This window comes from Hippichthys cyanospilos, chromosome 15 (assembly GCF_059441005.1).
Source record: "Hippichthys cyanospilos isolate Australia breed blue-spotted pipefish chromosome 15, RoL_Hcya_1.0, whole genome shotgun sequence".
In the NCBI taxonomy this organism is placed as follows: domain Eukaryota; kingdom Metazoa; phylum Chordata; class Actinopteri; order Syngnathiformes; family Syngnathidae; genus Hippichthys; species Hippichthys cyanospilos.
In genome coordinates, this window is record NC_142383.1 from 14,511,236 (window position 1) to 14,535,957 (window position 24,722).

At 41.1% G+C, this 24,722-nt stretch overlaps 4 protein-coding genes across 5 annotated transcripts in view; 3 read left to right on the plus strand and 1 right to left on the minus strand.

The window, feature by feature from the left end:
• Nucleotides 1-19,620, minus strand: bspry (B-box and SPRY domain containing). The gene is made up of 7 exons (XM_088435415.1): nt 19,555-19,620; nt 5,040-5,438; nt 3,668-3,766; nt 2,328-2,558; nt 2,216-2,241; nt 2,023-2,147; nt 1-1,435 (listed from the first exon to the last, which is right to left on the minus strand). The coding sequence occupies exons 2-7, from the start codon at nt 5,406-5,408 to the stop codon at nt 894-896; spliced, it is 1,392 nt and encodes a 463-aa protein (XP_088291541.1). The 5' UTR covers nt 5,409-5,438; nt 19,555-19,620; the 3' UTR covers nt 1-893.
• Nucleotides 6,595-12,653, plus strand: zmynd19 (zinc finger, MYND-type containing 19). Its single transcript, XM_088435421.1, has 6 exons — nt 6,595-6,814; nt 8,338-8,397; nt 8,483-8,589; nt 8,752-8,892; nt 9,463-9,643; nt 10,518-12,653. Exons 1-6 carry the CDS (start codon nt 6,764-6,766, stop codon nt 10,659-10,661), a joined length of 684 nt encoding a protein of 227 aa, XP_088291547.1. The 5' UTR covers nt 6,595-6,763; the 3' UTR covers nt 10,662-12,653.
• Nucleotides 13,539-14,976, plus strand: tmem141 (transmembrane protein 141). The gene is made up of 5 exons (XM_088435297.1): nt 13,539-13,703; nt 13,823-13,889; nt 14,433-14,516; nt 14,603-14,713; nt 14,808-14,976. The coding sequence occupies exons 1-5, from the start codon at nt 13,650-13,652 to the stop codon at nt 14,867-14,869; spliced, it is 378 nt and encodes a 125-aa protein (XP_088291423.1). The 5' UTR covers nt 13,539-13,649; the 3' UTR covers nt 14,870-14,976.
• sapcd2 (suppressor APC domain containing 2) overlaps nt 19,585-24,722 on the plus strand; it is a 12,417-nt gene continuing 7,279 nt past the window's right edge. The window contains exons 1-2 of one of the 2 annotated variants that reach the window (XM_088435417.1): nt 19,585-20,561; nt 23,244-23,377. In XM_088435417.1, coding sequence (XP_088291543.1) covers nt 19,862-20,561; nt 23,244-23,377 — 834 coding nt within the window. In that variant the 5' untranslated portion in view covers nt 19,585-19,861. The remainder of the gene's footprint in view (nt 20,562-23,243; nt 23,378-24,722) is intronic. The other variant, XM_088435416.1, reaches the window with a different exon arrangement.

Below are 24,722 nucleotides of genomic sequence, written 5' to 3' on the forward strand. Positions count from 1 at the left end.
CAGTAATCATTTATTTACTCAAAACGCTAAAGGAACAGAACGTGAATGACATTATTGTGTAAACAACCTTGGCATTGGGTCGATTATCAAAGAAAGCAGCCAAATATGGTACTGTTTTACCAAACAATTATTAACGCACACTCTTCAATCTGAAGCTGATTGTAATCCTCAGCATATTCACTATTCATAGTATGTGCTGAATCCCAATAGCAAAAAACAGCGATTAAATGCCACAGCAAAAAAAAAAAAAGTATCCAAATTGTTTTTATTTTTTAAAAATGTTTTTTTTATTTTTTAAAAAGTACCTCATCTTTTCTATGGCAAGTGAAGTAGCAGTATAAAGCGAGTAGCCTAAAACTTTTAAACATTACCCCGGTGGCTGTGTTTAATTCCACCATTTGTTTCCATATTGCACACATTACATCGTTTTCTTTCAGCAATATCTTTGTACTTTTCTAGTCCTTAAAAATGGGGGGGGGGGGGGGGGGGGGGGGGTGGAAAAATAATGAAATAAATGACATATCAGCAGAGAATTATATGATCAGGCCCAGTTTCTGGTCACGTGATCGGGGTCTGAACATCCCTGAAATTCCATGCAGATGATATTAATTGAGTCCAATGCATTATTTTAGTCAACTTGCCCAATTTGTGATGTCATTTAAGACATAGGTGTGCTTCAGACCCCCACCACTTGATGGCAGCAGTATATTTCACAAGATCCAGTTACCATCAATTCACATTAAGTATGTCACTGTTACCTGGTGTCATGACCCAGAATAATTAAAACACTTGGAGGGAGTGTCAATTCGTGAGGTTTTTTCCTTATCTAACTAGCTGGGGATTATTTGAAGGACATCCCGACTTTCACATTGTTCACATTTTTAAAACGTTTGCTAGCGTCTGTATAATAAGGTTATACATTGATCAGTCACGGCGAACGCCGGTAGCAACGGGCCGCCGAAGTGATGCGTAACGCAGTGCAAGACGGTGACGGACTCGGGCTCGTAAAACATCAGCGTCTGACTGGGCCAGTCCAGTAGGACGCCCACCCTCTGGGGTCTCGTCCCCATTCGCAGCAACACCTTCTCGCCGGCGTGCAAGAACGAGTACTCGCCATCGTAATGGGACAGCACCCACGATTGGTCGTTATGCCCCAGCCGGGACGGGTCCCCGGAGCCTTTGCGTTGCAGGCCCACGTAGCAGACGCCCACCTTGAAAGCGGCGCTATGCCCCACGTCCACAACCCAGCTGTGGGTACCGGAGGAAATGGACAGGGATCCCAGGGCGTTGGGCCAACAGTCGAAACGCGCCGGGTCGTAAGGCGGAGGCTGGCGGGGTTTTTTGTGGAGGAAGGTCAGGGTGCAGCCGTCGTCGGAAAGCGACAGGAGAGGATTCACGGTGCGTTCGTCAAACTTTAAGGAGGACATCCCGTAAGCTGCAAAGAGAAAAGAAGAAAGTTGCTCTATAATGTCCCAGGGCAGGGCTGTCAAACTCATTATAGTATCACTTATATGTAGATTTTTAGAAGAATATACCATATGCCTTTAAACAGCGCTTCTCGAATATATCTCTTCTAAAATCAACAGAAAAAATTATATAAATCAACTTTCAACTACTGTTAACTACTGCACATTTTTACAGGTTTTATTCACGTTACAGATTAGTCTAAAACTGAAAGGGTCATAACATTGTCAAACATAAATATATATTTACATTCAACTCAAAATGTTCAGTGGCATCAGTCCTATCCATACATATAGTTTTTTTTTGAGGCGGGGGGTGGTTTTATGTATAAAAATGGTAAAAATGCAATATTAGCTCAAACATGAAATATTTATTATGATGATGACTTTTGCATGATGGGAGTCCAGGCTAAGCCAATCATCGAAGTCTTTGAAAGGCTTGCAAATGTCTTCAAGTCGGCCGCTAGCGCCACCCGGTGGTTTTAGGCCCTCGATGCCTAAAATTTAGTGTGCAACACAAAAATAAACTACATGAAAAAAATGTATTCTCAGAACTGACCGTTTGGCCCGTGCAGCATGGCGGCGGCCCACATTCCCCTCAGCAGCTGGCTGTCCCCGCAGCCCGGCTTCATGTTGAGCTGTTCCGTATCGCACGGCTGGACCATTCCCTCCGCCTCCTCCACTCTGAAACGTACATTGATATTATTCGCCTGCGCAATGAAGATGCAAAACAAAGTTAAGGTCCGCCTCACCTCTCAGCAATCTCCTGAATGCTCGCCTGGAAGTGGAATCAGATACAGCGAATATTCCATTAAAAAAACAGAAAAATATGATTATTAAAAAAAACTTGACAATGATCCTCACCACCAGCTGAGCATCGGAAGAGTGCGTCAGGGTGTGCACCAGACCACAGCGCGTGCGTGTCAGGCTGGCCACGGCCTGGCCCCAGTGAGCCCTCTGAGTGAGGAGGCACTGTTCCACACGCTCCTCCTCACGTTGGACCTCCTCCAGGAGGCGCTGCTCTTCCTCCTCCAGGGCCTCGCGGGCGGCGCTGACCCGGGCCACCACCCGCTCCCGAGCCATGCTCGCTGCAACCTATACCAGGCATGAACATAAGCGCGATAAATGAATTGCACAAAATAGGAATCCTCCCAACTGACATTATGTAGCAAATTTGTGTTGCCTACCTTCCTTATCATTGTAGGGCATGTGTCTTTTTTTTTTGCGGGGGGGCACAAACACTATTTTCTTTTACACAGACAGTATGTTGTGAGCGGCCGCTAACTCTCCCCACACACACACACACACACACCCCTCGCCTATTTTTATCATTTCACTCTCTCAAGTCACAAATATTTACATTGGTACCTCTACCAAGGAGATTAAATTGTTCCAGAAGTCATTTTGTAATGTGAATTATTTGTAAGTAGAGGCACTTTTTATATGTAAATAGCCTGATCCGTTCCAAGTCCCGCCCCCAAAACGCTCCTAAGCCCTTTAAATTCATAATATGAATTGAACAAGTTGATAATATCAATGCAGTTTATGTGTTTGCCTTGAGATGGCGCTGGTGGAAAGCTTTGCTTAGGTCGTTTTATTTGTATGATTTTATTTTACATTTCCACTGATCTAAGCATCATTTACAAGTCCACAGGAGCAATTATATTTATTTTGGGGGGATAATTTTGAGCATGTAAGTTTGCTTAGTTTTAGTTGAAGGTCATGCAAAGTACTTCCTGTGTGTTATGCTAATTCGCTAATGATGCTAACGTCACACAGGGCAGCACCCTAGTTAACTGATTATTCAAGAGGAAGTGTTCAGCGGTTTGTTTACAGCAGCCCAAAGTCGTATGTATGTTTTTATGTGAATATGTACAATGTTAGCGCTAGTTAGTTTTATGGTGTGTACTGTTGTGGAAAGTCTGTATTTGTGCTGTATTACATTATAATCTTGTTCGAGCGAGCTTTGGTGTCTCGTTACACATTATAAAACACTAACAATTTTGCCTTTCATACCCTGAATCTTCTTTCGTAACTAGGGACAGTATTTTTCTGAGGAGGCATTTCTTAAAATTATTTTTTTGTAACTAGAGAAATTTGTAAGTAGAAGTACCGCTGTACTTTTACATTGGCAAATACAATAGATTTTTCAGACATTATTATGGATTTATTTTTAATTTTGGAGGCTCCAACGCGTCTCCCACCTGAAGTTTTTGCTCCTTGGCTGTGAGTGTATACTCGATGAACTTTTCCATCCTTTGCGCCTGCAGTTGCATTTTCTCACATGCGTCCACCAGATGATTCTGATTGGAAGGGAATTAGTGGGTCCAAAAAAAAAAAAAAAGGAATGAATGAACTGGAAGATGGCAATTCAACAAGAAAATCCTGTCTAGGGAGAGGGCTTGAACAGGGATATATTTAAAAAACAAAAAGAAACCTGATAGACATGTCACACAACCCTTAGAGGGATTTTAGTGTTGCATTATCGGGCTGTCAAAAGTGTCAACAAATTCCACACAATCCGGCCTCTTGCCTGCTTTGGTATGTGCTCAAAACCAATGTCCACATCTTTTGACATTAAGTATACAAAAGCGTTGCAACAAGCATTGTCAAGCCACTCCTCTCATTGAAATGTGTGCAAGTATTGTTTGTTAGAAATACTTTTAATGCACTTTTAGCATACAGTAAGAGTAGTATAGATGAACAACTGGCGAACACTGGTGACCTTGAATGCACCCTGGCGAGATCAGAAGAGCTGCTACCTTCGCTAACACTCACTTTCGCTCCTCAGTAGTATATGGGCTTAATATATTGGTTAAAAACAATTCTACGATTATGTCTTGATAAAATTACTTGAAAGCATAAGAATTTATGTTGAAATTGCATATTTATTTGGAATTTACAGATGATATATGTCTCCCAGGTGGAGCTTTGCCCCACCAGCCCCTCCCCCTTTTGCACACCACTGCTAATAGTTTTTTGGTTGTGTAAATATTTACTCAAATGATGACATTTCAAGGTGACAAATATGCTATTTTCAGATGCTTTATAGTCATTGCATTATCATACTTGATAAAATTGTAATATGTAATTAATTACTTGCATTACCGTGGATCAGGCTTTCTAAAAATGGTAAGACCATGAGGAACAGGCTTTGCTTTTGCCGTGCGAAGTGCAATTACACGTCCGCAGCACCAGGTGGTGCAGTGGTGCTGCAATTGTCTGTCAAAGTTTATGCACAAACTTTTTAAGTCTTTTTTTTTATTACAATGATTGATGTGATTTTTAAACTAATTACTACAATGATTTATACCTTTTTCTTCGGGATAAAATGTTAAAAAAAAATGGTGCTCTGTGTTATTGTTCCAGATCATTTAAATAAATAAAATTATTACTATTATTAATCACTTTCAAATTGTTCAGTTGGTCAAAAATGTTTTAAAGAAAGATTGCCATATTTTTTATTTATTTTAAGCACTTTGATGCATTAATTTTTTGTTTCTGTTTCAAACTAGAAGAACTTTTCCTCGCAAATCGTAGAAGATGGAGGAGGAGCAGGCGAAGAAAATTACTCACCCGAACTGCGGTGACTCTATCGGCCAGGGGGGTCACGTTGTGTCCCTGGCAAGACCCTTCGATGGCGCATTGAGAGCAAATCAATTTCAACTCGGTCCCGCAGAAGCAGTCCAGCTCGCACTCGTGCTCCGCGCACGTCTCGCTCTCCCCGGAGAAAATCCCGGACTCGGTGTCTGAGGCGGTGGCCATGGCGGCGCCCGCAGCAGGTTCCTTCGCCGCGTCGCTTGGTTTCTCCCCCGAGGAGGTGCCCCCCAAGATCGCGGCGAAAATGGGCTGCACCGCTGAGTGCTTCGCTTCTCCTTTGACCCTCGCGGACTTTTCCACGCCGTCTTTCGGTTCGGTGAAATCGGTCAGCTCCTCGGTCATCATGGCAGCAGGTGCGCCGCAGCTGAGTCTGCGCTGTAACGCAGGTGTAATAGGTGAGCGTTACCCGGAAGTAGGGACTCACATGTCAGCGCTCATGTGTTTATACTGTTTATTTTAGAGCCCGAGTTGTCAAGCAGTACATAAAATCGGAAAAAGTCATCTTCGCTCCAATCGAGAGAGAAATCGATCATCCGTTATGCTTTAATGAAAACCTTTCCACCAATACTGTATCACGTTTCACTCGCAAAAAGCCTTTTGTGAAAGTTGGGTACTTTAAGGTGAGTCTCCTCTTCCTACCTGTGTAACTTTATATGAGTGAATTTCCAGTGTTTTATTACAGTGCGGCAAGGTTATAACAACTAAGCAAGAATACAGACAGATCTTCAAACTCATTTTAGCTCAGGGGCCACGTCAGGGTAAATCTACCCTGTTTAAAAAAAAAAAAAAGAGCAACAAATGCATCATTGAAGCGATCAGCAAGATATTTTGCATAAGCGGGGTAACTGATCACTTCCCGCTTTTAAATTGCGTTGCTCATCCGGGCATATCTTATTTTATTCTTTTTTTTAATGCGTCACAAAATCATTTTGTGATTAAATCCAATCCTGGGCCACATCCGGCCCGCGGGCCATAGCTTTGACACCGTTGGTAAGGTCTTTGTTTGACTGACTTTTAAAACACAGGGTCGGGCAGAATAGAAACAAATAATTGTCGCTGTACAGCATGTATACAACAAAATGGTCAGAGCTGCAATTCTTGGTGCATATTAAATAAATAAATACATAGTTGCGTTTTCTTATTTTGTGTGGTGCCTTTGACTCATTTGTAGTGGACATGAAGGCATCGCTATGTGCGCACCAGCAATAACCTGCGTCAAGTCTGCTTTTGAACCAATACGTAATGCATCATGACGTCAATCGCTGATCTGTGGCGTTAAATTGTAAATAAAAAAAAGACATGAATCTACCGAAATCCCACCCAGTTTACCATCCTTTCCCCGCGAAAATGGATGGGATCGGTCACGAGCGTGATGACGTGGAAAAATAGGCGGTCCTGTGTCGTAGTCGGCGCCCATTGGAGTTAAACCCAGAAGCGTGTTTATATGTAAAAACAACGGGCGTTTTGATTGGCCGGTCGAACAAGCGGCCGCTCTCGCCCCGCCCCCTTCGTGGAGCTCGCCCCCCTTCCCTGCGCCAACAGCGGTGTCACCGAGGCCAGGCTGCCGCCGGAGAGAGCCGGAGTTCCGTCTGACGTCGAGCCGCTTAACCCGAACGGCATCTCAACGGGCATTTGGGGGCTGCTTCCCCCGCCGACGATATTCAACACCGGTTTGGATCCCACGCTTTGGCTGTTTCCCGATGTCGGACTTCAAGCTGGGTATCGTACGGCTCGGCCGTGTGGCCGGGAAGGTGAGCAGCCATCCTGGGCTTGCCATGTGCGGCCGGGGGAGGGCCCGCGGGAGCCCTAAAGGAGTAGGAATTAGCCGTTTAAGGGTTTCTATTCGAGGTTTGATGCGACCCCCCCTTTACCTATCTTTTAATACTAAATTTTCCCCTCGTTTGAACGCACTTAAAAGAAAGCATCGTAGGGTGGGCTTAGCTAGTGCCGCCGCCGTCACCACTCAGTCTCGCGGTATGATGCTAAAGCTAACTAGCGTTAGCACGGGTTGTCGGCATTTTGGCTATTGTTTAAGTATTGTCGCCAAAACGGCGTATCTCTCTCACCGTAACGTCGCCACGCTACAGTTATTTGGGCCAAACGTTTTTATTTCCACGCCGCGTGTCTTATTACTGACACGGCGACGAGCAAATCGAGCGAGCGTGGCCACGCTAGCACCCGACATTTGGATTACAAGACGAGGAAGCCATTGCCCAGACGCCGTCTCAAATCTTGGCTCCCACTCGGTTAAAGGAGCAACTCAACCCCCTGCCCGTAAATTATCCGCAAGTTAATAAATATTTCTAGTATAAATATATATATATATATATATATATATATATGCGTGTTAGTCACGAGACGCGTTCAGGGTGGAACGTTTTTTTTCAAGAGCCGGCTAGCGGGCATCATGGTGTACTCTCGGGCTGTCACGTCGCGTGTTTCCACCCGTGTGTCATGCGGATGACGCCGTGCTTCCGACACTCGGCATGCCCGAGGAGGGCGGGGGTCTCTCGGGTTCACTCACATGGAGTCCCCCCCGCCCACCTGAGAGACCCCGGTGCGGACATGGAACGTGACTAACGGGCTGTGGACGTGGATTTGTTATTCCTCCATGTTGAAAAGTAACTGCCAAAATGTTAAATTTGGCACTTTCGGGTGACAATTTTATAATAGGTGTAGAATTGGGAATATTATTCAAATTAATGAGAATGTTGAACAGAATAGTACAGAATAGTATGGCTGGTTTGACAAAAAAAAAAAAAAAATCCGGAAAAATAGCTATGTGAACCTGCAATAGTAAAACGTTGTGGTCATAAATGAAAATTTGCAAGAGTGAAACCGCAATAACTGAAATGCGATATAATGAGGGAACTGAAAACATCTGTATGACCCTGGGAGCTTGCTATGTGTTAGAATTTTAGAACGATATCTTTTTGAAGATAAATTTGACAAAATACGCTAGCTTTCAAGCTAAGAGGCCCAGACCAATTCACAATTGTGTCGTAAATTCACTGAAACTCGCAAACAAAGGCACTTTTTTGTGGATTACTTCAGTAGATTGATTGCATTCTCTATAGGGTTTAAATCTAGAAATAGATTTAAGTTACCTCTTGAATGGGTTCCTTATCCAAAGATTTAATGCTAACAAATTGTCGAATTCTTAAATGTTGTCCATCAGTGTCGTCTTTGTGAACGACAACCCTGCACCTAATGACTCCTTCCTGTGTTTCTATTTATCTCATATGCAATTTTGTTTTTATTTTTTCCCTCTCAGACAAAATACACACTGATTGATGAGCAGGACATCCCTCTTGTGGAGAATTATGCATTTGAGGTAACTTCCAACCACTATTGGTGCAGTTGTCCCCCCCTCCCATTTTTTTTTTGTCCATTTGGTTAAAGTGCGTTCCATCCTCCAGGCACGCATGGAGGTTGATGCTGACGGTAACGGTGCAAAGATCTTCGCCTACGCTTTTGATATCGGCAAAGGTCGCTGGGCGGGAAGGCCGCTGCACGAGTTACTCTGGTGAGTCTTTCCTTCTTCTTGGAATCACCTTTTGAGTCGACGGGAAACAAAGCCGGCTTTGTCTCAACAATTAAGTTATTAAGAACCTTTGGATGACACGCCCGCTTGTGCAGTCATCCTTTTTTTTTTTTAATTGTGTCACTCCTTTTCTGGTTTCATCAGGGAGAAGCACCGAGGAGGCATCGCCCCAAGTTTCCAGGTCATCCACATCAACTCTGTGACGGTTGACAACAGGCTAGACAACCTGCGGCTGGTGCCTGTCGGCTGGAGTCCCAAACCGGAAGAGATTTCCAGCAAGCAAAGGCAAGGCTGCCAAATCGCAATTAAATCGAGTGTGTCCCGTTTTCCGGCGGGGGAAAAAAAGTTGACTCCTCTAGAAGTCAGAAAGTTTGCTTTCCAAAACGACTTTAACCCATTCAATGCCGTGGACGAGAGTTCTGGTCTATTAAAATAGTAATAACAATAATAAATAATAAAATTCCCGTGAAATACGTTTTCTACGTGGGGTAGCTGACAGCCTTGACTAACGCTTAACTAATATAAGCCAATTGAGCAGTGTAGTGATAACTCTGACCATTGGGTGGCAGTGTTTCCACACGTAAAACACAGCTGTTACCTACATGCAAGTGGAACTGAAGAATGGAAGTCAATATTTCATGTTACCATCCATATTTACATAGTCATAGCATACAATATTCTGCCGGCCTTGAAAGATGAGCGAAAACGCTAAAATAACGCTTGGCATCCAAAGAGTTAAGAACCGTTGCCCTAAACCTAGATTGAGGATTTCATTCCGCTAGTCCCCCGTCATTTTTTTCCTCATTTTTATTTTTTTGTCAGACATTTGAGTTTTTGCCTCAACCCTCTCTCCAGGGAGCAGTCGCTATACTGGCTGGCCATCCAGCAGGTTCCTGCGGACCCAGTGGAGGAGCAGTACCTGGAACTCACCCGCACGCGCTACTACAACGCCAACGGCGAGCTGGTAGAGGAGGAGGAGTGCTCGTGCACGTACTACGAGTGCCACTACCCCCCTTGTTCGCTCATCGAGAGGCGGGTGAGTCTCCAAGAAATGGCGTAACCTTTAGTTTTTGGTTCGTTTTTCGGGTTGACAGCTATAGACGTTAAAGATCTGTTTTTTTGTTTGTTTGTTGTTTTTACTGGAATGGCAGTGAATACTGTGACGTTTTAGGCCCAAACCGATTTATCAGCCAGCTAATTAAATTGGCCCATTGCGGTCCTTTAAACATCGGCCAAAAATGGTCGATACTTTCCAGTTAAGTGGCCTCTTAATTACTGTTGACATGTTTTTGTTATGTTTTTTTTTGAGTGGGGATGGACGTGTACAAATATCTAGCCTTATTTTATGGTATTCATGCTTTTGAAGGCAGACGATTTTTGCATCATCCGCGCTCTTGGAGGGTTTTATGAGCATGACCTAGAAATGGAAAAAAAAAAACTACTAGAATATCAACTTGAAATAAAAAAAAATCCTGGAATTTCATTAAAAAAAATACATGTGGGATCGGTACTTAGTATAATTACTGGTGGCTACGTATTTGATTTAAGTCTGCAAGAGTAAAGGCGGGAGTAGATTTCAACTCCTGCCCTCATTGGTCGATAGTCGCTCTGGGAGCTACTCACGTGTCTTGTAGGAGTGCCCGTCTCCCTCATGAAACTGACACTCGCTGCTAGGTGTGATTGTTATTATGTTGGGTCAGCTACATGCTTCACTCTAATCAGACTTCCGGTCGCCGCTAATATAACCGCGGCTCTCCGTGAGACTACAGCCAAAGGGATGGGAACGGGAAGGGACAACAGTACAGTTACTGTGTATAAGGTTTAATAATTTAATATTTAAGTAAATCTGTCTACTGCAATAATATTTGTCTACTTTGCGTTTTTTGGTAACCGATACCTGTATTTCCCAGCTGCGGGAGTTCAACATCTGCGGCCGCTGTCAAGTGGCGCGCTACTGCGGCTCGCAGTGCCAGCAGAGGGACTGGCCCGCCCACAAGAAGCAATGTCGTGAGCGCAAGCGGGCCCTGGCTCTGGAGTCGGAACCGGAGCGGTGATGGGAAAAAGGAGGGAAGAGGAAAAAAAAAGGCGTTTTGATATGCGGGTTGAGAGCACGGGGAAAGAGAGAGACTTAAAACCACAGACAGAGACAATGGCGCTCGCCTCGGCGCCGGATCAACGGACTTCCGCTTACACTTCCACAAGCGTTGAATTCCCCTTGCTTCTCACATGGACGACAGGGAAGGTGTTTTCTTTTTGTTTTGTTTTGTTTTTTTGTCTTTCGGGCGTTGGCGACGCCCCCCGAGCTCAACCTGCTGCTGCTAATCGTTTCTCACGCCAGAGGTTAAACGACTCGTCTCGCCGACCAACTGGACCACGCTCGGATACGGACGCCATTTTCTTTCGAATTGGATCACACTAACAGTATTTTGTGGGGTGTACGTTCTGCCAAGGACTCGATGGGTGTGTGTGTGCGTGCGTGTGTGTGCGTGTGTGTGCGAGCGCGCATCTTCCTAAAGGGGCCATATTCCAATTTTATTTTTGATTAAATCCGCTTAGATATTTTCACTGTTTTGTAATAAAGTAGCTGCCGAATTGTGGCTTTCTTTCCCGCCCTCTGATAGTCCCTTTTTTGGACCACGGTACAAATTTCAGCGATTGAACTCACCTTTGCGTATCTCCACTATTTTATTTATGAGCATCTCTGGTTATTATTTTAAATACATTGGTAAAGAGGGGTGTTCCGAAAAATTTGACTAGTTAGCATAATAGTGTTACCGCCTAAGTATTTTCAAATTGTTTTTGAGAAAAACAAGCAAATAAAAGGAATTGAAGTATCTACAAAAGGCCACCAAGATTTTTTTCCTGTTACAAGTTCAAAATTTCACAAATATATCCGAATTTCAACAATATCTTGAAACTCGACTAGAACAGATGATTAGAATGCGCCCAACACGTCTTCCATTTTGCCTTCCAACTTTTTTTTTTCCTCTAAACGCTTTCCCGTTTGGTGTCGTTTTTTATGAAATATCCCGTGAAATGCTCGTCACAAATTCCTACTCACGAAATGCCTTTTTATTGCGAGTGAATGTACGTTAACATCTTGTTGAAATTTGCGATAACGAGCGAGAATCGGCAGAAAGGACGTCGGATTTTTTTGGAACACCCTCTTGTCTTTTGTCGCTGTCCAATGAAAACGTTTTTTTTTTTTTTTCTGTTGATCTGAAAGGACCTCGTGGGGATTGATGCTTTTGTTTCGGAAGTGATTGGTACGTTTGGCATCGCCGGATAACGAAAAGAAAATGCTCAGTTGGAACGATGACAAACGCTATCTTTTACGAGTTACGTTTCCCTGTCGGTGTTTTTGCGTGTGTATGAGTGTGGGAGGTTATTTTTTTCAAAGAAATTCTATCAATGAGCTCTATTTATTTAAAATATTTGTGAAAACGTATTTAGCGGTGGTGATATTTTGAAGGCAAACAAGTGAATAGAGAGTATGACATTTTTTTTGCTTTTTATTTTGGATTTTCTTTGGTTGTTTGGGCAAGGGTACTACTTGATTTTTTTTTTTTTTCTTCAGCCCTCTGGATTTTTTTTTTCACAAAAAACACCATTCACTGAAATCTTCCACATTTAAAAACTTGAATCCCCGCCCCCTTTGTTTACTTTGAGGTTGTTGTTTTTTTTTTAAGTGAGCCTCCTATTTCTCAGCATTTTGCCTTCCTTTACCCACAATGCACCTGCTCAGCGTGTCTTGACTTGGCGCATGTGTCCTACATGCGACTCATTGATTGTGTATTTTGTATGTGTGCGTGAACAGGTTTTCACCACTGCACTAAAACTCTGCTCCCATGTTAGCGCGTTTGATCGAGACCGGGGTGTGATTTCGACTACCCCCTCCCCCCACACCTGATTTTTTTTTTTTTTTTGTAAGAATATGAACATCGGTCACTTAGAAATTAAGAGCTATACAATATGTGAATCGAGTTGGGCGATAACACAGTTGCTTTTCCTATGTAAAATGATGATAAAATAAAAAATAAACCTCATCCGTCTCCTTTTGGTGTGTGAAAGAGCTGCGTAGATGGATCCAAATATCGATAACAAAGTATTGGTATCGGTATCATCGCCAAAAATTTGGTGTCGATACCACACTCTCCATATCTGCCTTCCTATTTTTTTTTTTTTTGGTCGCAGTTATGTCATCTTCATGTACTACAAAGAGAGATCATACCATTTTTCTTTTTTTCTGCGGTTAACCTTTTTAATTTAACCTACATATGTATGGATAGAACTGATGTCACCGAACCATATGAGTGGTTGGACGAAAAAAATATCCACAGATAAATTTGAATTATTACACCATTAAAAGCATTTACAAAATTAGGAAAAAATGCAATATGGATTGAAAGCAGCAAGTTTAAGTATCGTACAACTCGTGTTTCAGTGTTTTGTGTGTGTGTGTGTGTGTGTGTGTGGGGGGGGGGGGGGGGGGGGGGGGCTTCTTTAGGTCAGTCTATTCTCTTGAAAGTAGTAGCAGATGTTCGATATCTCAAACTTGGTGGTCCTGTAACATAACCTTCCGTGTTGTTGCATTCTCTCCATCTGCCTTCTCCTTAGAATAGACCCCTTGAGGCCATTGACCAGATTTTAACAACCGTCATTTGAATTAAAAAAAATTACTGCTTCTTGAATGCCAATTTTACGCATAGTCCAACTCTGACACTGAGATAGTAAGACTGCTGACTAAGGTAATAATATTATTGGCTGGATTTCCAGAATATATACTTAAACATATATATTTTATGTTTAAGATGAAAAAAAAAAAAATTCTTCGTAGGAACACGTTAATAACGGAATACCGTAATTAATAAAGTAGTTGCAGTATCACCGCCGGTCTATGGACGTCGCCATAGTTTAACTTACCCTTGTTTTCGGTTTGTTTTGTAAGTGTCCGTCGGCGCCCGGACGCATTCAGTACTCTTGACAAAATCCAATATTACTATCCATGTAATTATTCAAAATTTCATATTTTGCCGCATAAAATGGTCAATCTTGGTCTCTCTCGAGTGGACGATGAGCTGGTAGCAAAACACCCGGTGAGCGTCTACAATTTTGCCTGTCTCGTTTGCCTTATGACGACTTTTACAGCGTTGAGAGTATGAATGAAAATATTACGTTTTCACCTTTAATTTCCTTAAATAATTTTGTCTTTTAGGGTTTGGAACGTTATGCCGCATGTCAATCTCACGCCTTCATGAAGGGAACTGGAAGCTTTGTTCTTGGTACGTAAAATGTTTTATTATTTATTATGTCCCCTTATTTTACGAGCTTGCGCGTTTTATTTCATTGCATTTTTACTTGCTTGAAACATTAAGGAGTTTTTGGACATATTTTCTTACGAAATAGGAGATAAAGAATATTCACGCTATACCCGTTATCTCCCACAAGAGGGCGGAATAATCCTCAGGCATGTGTGAATGTAGATGTGGACAAAACTGTCACATTTACTCCTTTTGGGCTTTTGTTTCATTTTTACACATTTACCTTAGAACATTTAGGAGAGATTCAAATGTCATTTATTGGTGGTTTGAATTTAAGAAATGAACGAAAATGGCAATGCCATCACTGCATTCCTGCCCCATGTTGTGCTTGCTTTGGCCACTGGGGGCGGTATAATACAGACGTGCCGGCACTTGCAAGAAAGGTTTTGCAGCTATTTGTTTTTGTTAGCATAACTTGTCCATGTTGTGTATCAATAATTGATGGAAGCTTGTGGTTTGTCGTCATAGATAATGCATATTGTAATATTTATCCTTCTCTTACAGGGGCTGTTGGCCTTTTTGTGCTCCAGAAAGTTTTACCGAAGAGATTTGCTTATCCTTTGCAATGGAACCTGCTCGTTTCCATCGGTGAGGAATCAATATGTCATTTTTTCCGCCCCAGAAATCAGAATTAGTGCGAGTGGGGTAATATGCCATTTTTTCGTCTATTTCAGTGGCGTCATCGGTGGGCAGCTACGCGGTCACACGGTGGGAAACGCAAAAATGCTCTGACCTCTGGTTACTACTTGAAACTGGCAAAGTCCCGGATAGGTCACCTTCACAAAGTAAGTTTCTGGCTTAAGTAAGTTAGGAGTGTAGTTGTACCTTGTACATACTGACGAAGACCATGGAAACTTTTTTTTTCAATTTGTCTCTTAGTGTCCAGAACAGAAGAACCACAAGGGCCTGGGAAGACAAAATATGGTGATGTGATGGATTGAAAGTTGTTAAAAAAAGAAAATATTATACAGTGGAGCCCTGGTCTACCTCCAAGTACAGTTTTTTTTTTCATAAGAAATATATTAATCATTTTGCGGCGTTTTGATGATTTTTGTGTCGTTTTCTTCCACATAATACAGTATTTTAGCCAAGGGATGGCTAATGCTAGTGTGATCACTAAGTGGTCGTGCCATCTGGGTGAAATTTCAGCTCCCTGGTGTCTTCTTTCAATGCTTTCCCTTTGATGTGAATATGTCTTTTATGTAAAGATCAAAAGATTGGACAGAATACCACACAAAGATTAAAAAAAAAACACTGTTCCATGGGGAAATTATCAATACTGTTAAAACCTTCAGTAGTAGTATGTGCAATTTAAAAATAATGTCAATTAAAATTAAAAAAAAAAAAAGAACCAGATCATTCAGGAAATATCCACAACTATTTTTCACATTCCGAAAATGGAAAAAAAAGAGCATTTGGACTTCATAGCGTCACGTGAGGATAAATAGATACACTGGAGGTCGGGGTTTAGTTTGGCTCTTTTTTTTTGTAGGCATCAGATTTTAAGCTTATGATCTGGTATTAATTTTTATTTGGGGGCGTGGTGTTTGTTGGCACTGAATTTTATATCGGAGATGTTATATTGCTTTGAAACTGCAGAGATTATGAGTCACAAAATTGGGAGGTTGTGTGAAAATTCTTGATTATATTCATGGGCGTGATTGAAGTTTTTTTTTCATGGTAAATAAAATGGGTCATACGAGCTATTTTACAGTAAATCAGTCACCCTGTGACTTTAATGTAAGTTAAGCAGAGTAAAATACCTCTCAAAAGTTTAGAAACACCCACTATTTCTGCCTTTTTTTCATTATTAAATTGATTCCTGAATTGTCGTTAATTTTTGCATTCATGAGATCCAAAGGCATTATTGAGGGTATTATTTGGTGGACAAAAAAATATTGTTCATCAAAAAATTCTGTTCTTTAAAGTGGAGTTTTTTTTACACAGATGACAGCTTTGCACATCTCACTTTATTTATTTATTTGAAAAAACCCTGAATTGTAGATTAATATTTAAATTAATGACACTATGAGGCAATATTGAGAGAATTTTTTTGCAAGGCAAAAAAATGTTAATTTAAAATATATGTTCTTCAAAGTAGACACATTTTACCCAGAAAATAGCTTTGCACATCTTGGTAATTTTTTTTTTTAGTCCATTTTTTCCACTTTTCAAAATTTCTTGAATTGTAGAGCAATAATTAATTTTGTGACATTTTTTATGCATATTAAGGGTATTATTTGGTAGAATAAAATGTTCATCTGACATTTCTTATTCAAAGTTGGCACATTTTGCTTGGATAACAACTTTGCACTATTTTTTTCTCGCTTGCATTGTGATGTGGAAAGACTTTGACCTCGTAATGTGCGGCGTTAGCTTGAAGCTGTTTCCAAACTTTTGACTGGTACTGTGTTTGAGAAATCCTAAGTGATTTTTTTTTTTTAATTTAAACATGCACACATAGAGAAAAACCATAAACGGATGTGTTTGTACTCAATCACACGCATATAAGGATTTACTATCGTCAATATCGAACAGGTTTAACACTTCCGATCATCGTCAATGAGCATTTAAAAAAAAAGCTCTAATCCGGCGTGATTATAAACTAAACTAAACCTCCATGGTTTCAGCTTGTGCAAAACAATTCTTTCTTTCATGAGAAACCAACGCAAAGGTCGTACTTTAACGCTCCCGAGAACATGCTAAATCTTTCAACTCTGATTGGCCAAAACAAAGTCATAGCGGAGGCCTGGCTAAAAAACAGTAATGGAATGTTTTCGCAATGTTTTTAATCTTATTTATTGCTTCCCTTGTGCAATTTTGCTTGCGCTCATCTGCCCGTTTGAAAATGTGAGCGAGCGTCTCCGAGACGGGAAGCTTTTCAACATCCTCCCTCTCCCCTTGTCTTTCGGATGTAAGAACCGATTGAGCGGATCCTGAATCTCTTGTCACATGCACAGGGGAAAGGGACAAACAGGAAGTAACGAGGGGAGCAAAAAGTGGATTAACACGAGTGGAAATGTGACTCATAAAAACAGCCGGAGAATTCTTAGCTATCTCAAAAAATGGGTGCACAAATGCTGCCGAGTTTGCGGATTTTGCCTCCCTCAGCGAAGGCTTGTTTGTCAAATGTCCTCAAAAAATTAACCTGAGCGATTATCGTGTGGTGTGAGGTGTGTAAATTGTGATTTTCCCACCACGATCCGCGAGGATCGTTGCGCTTACTAATCGTAAACCTTTTCAATATTCGCGGTTACAAATTCTCAATGACAAAAGCGAACTTGAGTGATTCTGGTGCGAATTAGTACAAACATGCCGATAATCGGGCCGAGCATGTTGTCTGCCTTCCGATGCAAGTCAGCAAATGTGAGTAATGTGATTAACAATGATTTTTTTTTTACCTCTGCTGTTTATAAATCAGTGGCCGGCACGCACAATTCTTTTTCAATGACGACTCATCCCTTGTTTTTGTTTTTTCCGTCGATCTGGATGCAGTCTTGAAGAATACGAAAGATAATAACAATTCTTCCATTTTAGCCAGGCATAAAAGCGGACACCCCACTGTGACTCCCATCGACAATTTGGCTTCATAAAATTGCTCAAATGCGCCCGATCCTTTCACCCTATTAGACTGTGCGCGGGCATGACAGCAGAAGAGGCGAACTCGAGTCATCTCGCCGTGACCGCTCATCTCTTTCTGTCGTTCGCTTTGCCGGCTTATATAACGCCGGTTCACGCGCGCATCCAGCCCGATGCAAACGCCATTTAGAACAGCTCTGCAGCACCAAAATTTGATCTTGACTGCGCACAGCCCACAGCCGCGATCAATGGACGCTCATTTTATTTGTTGACCGGAATACCCGGTGATTGATCATGATGGCGGCTCGATTGACATCCTTGGGGCATTGTATCAACATCGTGGGACGATTCCAATATTATCTGATCAGACAGGAAAAGTGGGCGGGGTTTACATGACCAGGAATTTGCTGTTGTTCTAACATCAGTCACTGTCAGGGTTCAAGCCCTGACAAGTTGGGACTGTATACTGGAAGTGACTCTGGGAGGTGGAGAATGAATATACATGTACAATATACAATATATATTATATACAATACAATATATAGTGGTTCGTTGTTTATCACGGGGGTTTCGTTGCAGAAATTACCCGCAAAATCCAGGAAGTTGACATCTACTTTTTGACAGTTATTATACATGTTTAAGGCTGTAAACACCCTCACAATACACGTATACACTTTTCTCAGACGGGAATTCACATTTTCTCACATTTGTCTCTCATTTAAACACTCCCGGAGTTCAAAACTTTGTGGATTGGAAACATAAGAAATTGATCATAATAATAGTAACCTCACAGATCATCACCCTTAACCAAATGTCAACCATTTTCACCATAATTCAACGTTGAATTAACGATAGATAGATAGATAGATAGATAGATAGATAGATAGATAGATAGATAGATAGATAGATAGATAGATAGATAGATAGATAGATAGATAGATAGATAGATAGATAGATAGATAGATAGATAGATAGATAGATAGATAGATAGATAGATAGATAGATAGATAGATAGATAGATAGATATTTTAATAGCTAGACAGCTAGCTGTTTTACCTAGCTAGCTAAGTAGCAAGAGAATAGATATAGATAGATAGATAGATAGATAGATAGATAGATAGATAGATAGATAGATAGATAGATAGATAGATAGATAGATAGATAGATAGATAGATAGATAGATAGATAGATAGATAGATAGATAGATAGATATTTTAATAGCTAGACAGTTAGCTAGCTGTTTTACCTAGCTAGCTAAGTAGCAAGAGGATAGATAGATAGATAGATAGATAGATAGATAGATAGATAGATAGATAGATAGATAGATAGATAGATAGATAGATAGATAGATAGATAGATAGATAGATAGATAGATAGATAGATAGATAGATAGATAGATAGATAGAGCTCTTTTGTTTTAAATAGTTTTCTGATAATTGACTCATTTCGAGCATTTTTGGTGATAATATTAGGCCGGTATCCTGCATGTTTTCGAACCTTCTCTTTAAAAGACACGTAATACAAATGATTAGGGTCATTTCCGATCCCCCGCAGAGCTTGCTAATAAGCTGTTCATTTTATTCAGGGGTGTTTGTGTGGGAAAACCGGAAAACATGCAGGATACCGGCCCTCGAGGACTGGAGTTTGACATCTTGATTTGGATAGATAGTGCACTTTTGTTTTATATGGGTTTCTGACCATTTTTTTTAATCATCATTTTTAATCCCACTCAGGTCTATTTGCACTCTTCAAATAAATGGTTGAATAAATAAATGAATGAAGATTATAAAGAATAAATCATAAATTCTATTCCTATAAAGAATATATTTGGATACTATGCCATTGGCCACCCCAAAATCTTGAGAAATCCTCAATAACCTAAGAAAGCTATTATTTGTTTATTTATTTAAAAGGCGATGGGCTTCAAGGTGGCCCTTGGGTCTTTCTATTTTTCTTTTTGTGGTCCTTAAAAAAAATTGACACCCCTGCCCGATATGAATAACGTCCCACGTTATATCGAACACAAAGCAACTCAAATGGAGCTTACCTCTGCCCTCCGCCAATCAGCGCTCGGCTCTGACGCGCCTCGACCAATGGGAGAGCTGGGTGCGCGAGCGCACATACGTTTGAAGGGCGGTGCTGGGCTATACAGGAGGAGTGTATCCACTCTCACGGGACGATTAAAAAGTGAACTTTCGCAAGCCAGCGCGGGATTAAACATGACGCCGAAGCCTTATAACGATTCCAGAAAATATGTGCGATAGTTTAAATCAAGTCCGTTTTCGTTTCGCGTAGTTTTTTTTTTTTTAGACTTTTCAGCTAGGAGAAGTTGTGCTTTATGCTAACTGCAAGTTATGGCTTTGATAGCCACGGAGCACGGCAGCAAAATGAGCGTTACGACATCTGGAATTTACGGCAGAGTCGGACCCAGAAAGGACGCGTTTCACGGGAAAAGTCAACCGAAAGACGGAGACTATTCCACGGACGGACTGCCCAAAGCGTTCCTCCACAGTCTGCGGACCCTGTTTGATATCCTGGACGACGCCGGTCGCGGCTACGTCCACATATCCGAGATCGAGAGCCGCTGGCAGGGCGCCGATACTCAGGAGCTACCCGGCGGGGTGTTGAGCTGCCTTCGCCGGGTAACGCCTCCGCACGGTTGCCTCACGTTCGAGCGCTTCGTGGCGGGGCTTCGATACTCCATGCTGAACCCGGAGAACCGCTGTCCGTCCAAGGCGCAAGCGGCAGTCCCTCCGCAACCAGCCCCGCGGTCCGCTTGTCCCCGGGTGGAGAACAAGGTCCGCCCGCTGGGGCCGAGCAACGTGACCAACATCCAGCCGCACCGCGCGGGGCACCCGGCGTGCGGTCCGGTGAGGTACGCGGGCTACGAGAGACCCGGTCGGAGTCTGGAGAGGATCCCGGCTCCTCAGGAGGTCGCCGCGTCTTACCGGGTGGAACCGGCTCACGTCTCAAAAGCACCCCAGCAGAAGCAACAGAACCTGGTCAGATCCATCGAATCGCTGGCCCTCGAGTCACCGCAGCTGCAAGGCCCAAGTATGTGCGACATTTTAGAACTTATGAACGAATGACTGCATGGATGAGTTGTCTCATTTCCGCAATATTTCAAAATGTTTTCACATGCGACGCACCCCGTAAAATATCGGGGAGCGCCAACAGGCAGCTGCAGGGGCGGACCTACATGGTGGCCAGCGTTGGCCATGGCCACCCCACCTTGGGGTGCTTTGTTATCGACCACAAATTATTTATATTAATTGCTTATTTAGATGTATTTAATAAAATTCATGTAAACATTATATTTAATGAAACCCTGCTTTGCAAAGTATAATTAATCAAAACAAAACATTCATTTGTTGACCTGGGCTGGGCAATGTGGCCAGAAAATAAAATCAAAATTTTCACCAGTCATTCTAGACAATGATTTAAACTTTGTGTTATATCAAAACCCTGCTTGCATTATTATTATTATTATTATTATTATTATTATTATTATTATTATTATTATTATTATTATTGGAATTATAACAAACTATTATACTAATAATAAAACAAATAACATGGAACAAATAGCATGCAATGTTGCCAAAAATTAAAATGTACATTTTCACCAGTCATTCTAGATTATTATGATGTTGATTGATTTTAACTTTATTTGATTAAAACTCTGACTGTGAAATTTATGATGAATAAGAATTGTAATAAAATAATAATGAATTCAAAATTCACAAAACTGGCGCACATGTATGAGTTAGAGCTAGACAATATTTTCAAAAAAATTAAATCTCAATCTTCACAAGTTATTCTGCATGATCAAGATTTTGAATTTACTTCATAAACCCAACGAACATTTATTGCAAGGCTCTACTTGTTTAATAAAATTCAAACATTAATAATGTGTACTGGTTTTAACGACATTTTAACGTAAACTTAACATTAACAGCTTGTGCATAACTCACATAAATGCCATAATTAACCCATTCAATCCCAAAGACGCATTTTAACGTATTCTTCACGAGTCCAGGATTTCAATTAGGTATTTATTTATTTATTTTCAATTCCAATTGTTAGCATAAAAGAAGACCTAAAATGACTGCCACGGAATGGATTAACCACTTGTAAACCACTTTTGTGATTTAGGCCATTTTCAAATCTTAAATTTTTAAAATGTCGAATTACATTGACCAAATTTTGACAGTTTGTTTTGCTAACACATCTCCCAAGTATTCTGCATGCTTTGAAACGGACTCATGTTTAGCTTGTTACAACTGAGTTATTGGCGTAGTTAAAGCCGGTCCAGGTCAGAGGTCCATTTGGAGGTGTCCCGTCCTTCCTATGGCGGCGTGGCCCTGGAGCTGCGTGATTGCCGATGGTCAATTCTCCCCCGGTGTGAGGGAAGTCACGCTTTGGTGTCCCGCTCGCGCATGATCTCACTCGTACATCTCACCAGCGCGCTGGCGAGCTGTCACACACACTCAACCCGACGATGAGTCTCTCTGGGTTACGTCTGATCGCCGCATAGCCTGCCAGCGTGCCTCGAGGCTGACACTCTTTCTAAATTCCTTCACTCGTTTGAAAACTTTCGAGTTTTTCTTTCCAATTTGCAGCACGTTTGCTTTAGACTGTTTGCGCTTATCAAAATGTAACCGCACATCGGTGCTCCATTGTTTAGTATTATTTCTAATTGCATAAATCACAGTATTGATATTAGTATAAGTTTTAAAAAGTGGATGTTCTTCAGTGTTTATGGCTTTAAAAGGCGGGGCTTGGCTGGTGAGTGATGCGGGGGTCAGCAAATGAGTGTGGAATGTTGGTTGGCGCTAACCCCGTTGAACGACTGATGTTTTTTTTTATTCTTACTATGAGGCGGACAGAGCGGCACTTGTCCTTGCCGTAATCTCCTACATGCAGCCAAACTCAGTAGGATTAATCCAGATTACAGGACTCTGGTCAGGCTTCGCCAAAAGCAATGGCAGCTGGGATGTGAAATAGCCCGCCAAAAAGTCCTGCCAGAAGTTCACTTTCCTTTGGGGATTGGATATGTGACATAATGGCAGGTCTCACTTTAGAAATTCAGGTTGTAATATTATAAGAATAACATTGAGGAATTAGAGTTTTGTGGAACAAAAAGTGTTTTTTTTTTTTTGGATCAAAATAATATATTTTAGTCTCTAAAATGTGTTTATCTCTGAATGTGAGTGCATATTAAGGCATTTGAAGGAGTATGCGAGATTTTAACTAGGTTTCTTGTATGTAACTCAAATTTAATGTTTTTTTTTTAATGCTATAACGGAAACAGTAGATTTTCTTTTCAAATTAAGAGCAAATTAATTGGAACATGATGCCCCTTTTGCAAAATTGTGTATCAGTTTGATGCCCTTTATGTTTGCCAAATTTTTTATATGGTTGTGTATTGTCGCTAGTGACGCCATTTTACGGCAGATGATAAAACAGACAATGTTACATGATCTACCTCCTGAAGTTGCTGAATGAAATTCGCCTGCGGATATCACAACAAATGTGAATTAGAAATCAGACTGTGATGGCTCAAAAAAAAAAAAACATTCCACTGTGACTCAAATCCTCCTTCATGTGTCCATTTTGAATGGCTCCCTCTTGTGGTGACCACTGGCAATCCCCCCCTTATTTCTTGAACATTATCTGCTACACAGTATAAACCTTTCAAACGAAATCAATCATCTCTTCCACATGTGTGTCCAGATGTTTCCAAATCCAGTTTGCCCAGATCCCAAAGCGAGTCCGCTACGGGCTTCAGCGGAGGCTCCAGGCGACACAGCCGCGGCCGGGAAGAGCAAAGGCGCCACACGATCTCCAACGGCGTGGACTATGAAATGGTCAGTGTGCTTCTCCAAAATGGCCGCCAAATCTGTCATGTGCATATTTACACTCAGTTTTACTCAACCCAGCAGGAACAACATTATGTAGTGTATGACGAGCTGTTTGTTGTGTGTGGAGCGACGACGCGGTGGAGTTGTGTTTATCACGTCTGCCTCACATTTTTGAGGTTAGGAGTTTGAATCTGTTCTGCCGTCACGTCACAAAAACATACAGTACTTGCTCGTTTCATTGAAAACTTTGTGATTAATCGTTCTCTTTAGGCTGCAACTTGCTATTAATCATTTTAACGATCAATTAATCATGTCGATTATTTTGCAGATTAATCGATTAATTTATAAAGAATTAATTTCCATCCCTTTAATTAGATTCATGACATTTCAAATTTACAGTGGAGAAAACTAAAATAAACTGTCAAAAATAGGCAAAAATATTTCTAATTATTTTTCCAAAGTAAAAGCAGATTAATTCATTTTGAATGGGTGATTTAAAAAAAAAAATCACCTCATATCTAGTATTGAGAAGTGGATATTTTTAAATACATATGTCCGAATGATTCTTTGATGATCAAAAATATTTATTGATTCATTTGATAATCGATTAGTTGTTGCTCAATTGTTGCCCTCCGAGATTATTTTATTAAGTGAGTAATTTGTTGATTCGGTGAGTCAGATTTGACCAAAACGTTTCCATATCTTTATTCAAAATAGGACATTTTCTCAAACTTTTTAAAAAAATATTTCTCGATGACTCAATTGGTCAGTAACATGTCCGAAAAAATTGTAAAATCAAAAAATCCAAAGTAAAAGCAATCTGTAAATATTTCAATTTGATTGAACACAAACTTTTTTCATAGATTTAACCCTAACCCATTCAATGCCGGGGACGTATTTTTACGTTATTTTAAGAGTCTGAACACTAAATCTCAGATACCTAAACATTAAATCGATACTTTGATTGAATGTCTGGACTCTTAAAAGAAACGTAAAAATGCGTCCCTGGCATTGAATGAGTAAACAGATGATCAAAGATAATTAGCGATGAATTCGATTATCATTCGACGTCGATTAATGTATTATCAAAATCGTTTTCAATTTATTCCATTTACTTTTCGATCAATCGAGGATCAAAACTAGCTTTGGTTATCGATTGGGCGTCGATTACCCATTACGTCCAAATCTCCCAAAGCGCCCACTGTATCTCCGAGCCAAAGTTATTTGAGTTGAATTTGAGACTTTTTTTTTTTTTTTTTCGGCGGCTGCCCTGTGATTGCCCGGCGACCAAAGTCAGCTGACTTTGGAACAGGCATGGATGCTTTGTACATTTTGTTTAGTCACAAAGAAA

Coding starts and splice junctions, on each gene's coding strand:
- bspry (XM_088435415.1), bottom strand. CDS start 5,408: ATGATGACCGAGGAGCTGACCGATTTCACCGAACCGAAAGACGGCGTG. Junction 2,148..2,215: donor ATTCAGGAGATTGCTGAGAG/GTGAGGCGGACC, acceptor TGTACGTTTCAG/AGTGGAGGAGGCGGAGGGAA. Junction 1,436..2,022: donor CATGCTGCACGGGCCAAACG/GTCAGTTCTGAG, acceptor TTCTCTTTGCAG/CTTACGGGATGTCCTCCTTA.
- zmynd19 (XM_088435421.1), top strand. CDS start 6,764: ATGTCGGACTTCAAGCTGGGTATCGTACGGCTCGGCCGTGTGGCCGGG. Junction 8,398..8,482: donor TGGAGAATTATGCATTTGAG/GTAACTTCCAAC, acceptor TCCATCCTCCAG/GCACGCATGGAGGTTGATGC. Junction 8,893..9,462: donor GAGATTTCCAGCAAGCAAAG/GCAAGGCTGCCA, acceptor CCCTCTCTCCAG/GGAGCAGTCGCTATACTGGC.
- tmem141 (XM_088435297.1), top strand. CDS start 13,650: ATGGTCAATCTTGGTCTCTCTCGAGTGGACGATGAGCTGGTAGCAAAA. Junction 14,517..14,602: donor GAACCTGCTCGTTTCCATCG/GTGAGGAATCAA, acceptor CGTCTATTTCAG/TGGCGTCATCGGTGGGCAGC. Junction 14,714..14,807: donor GGATAGGTCACCTTCACAAA/GTAAGTTTCTGG, acceptor TTTGTCTCTTAG/TGTCCAGAACAGAAGAACCA.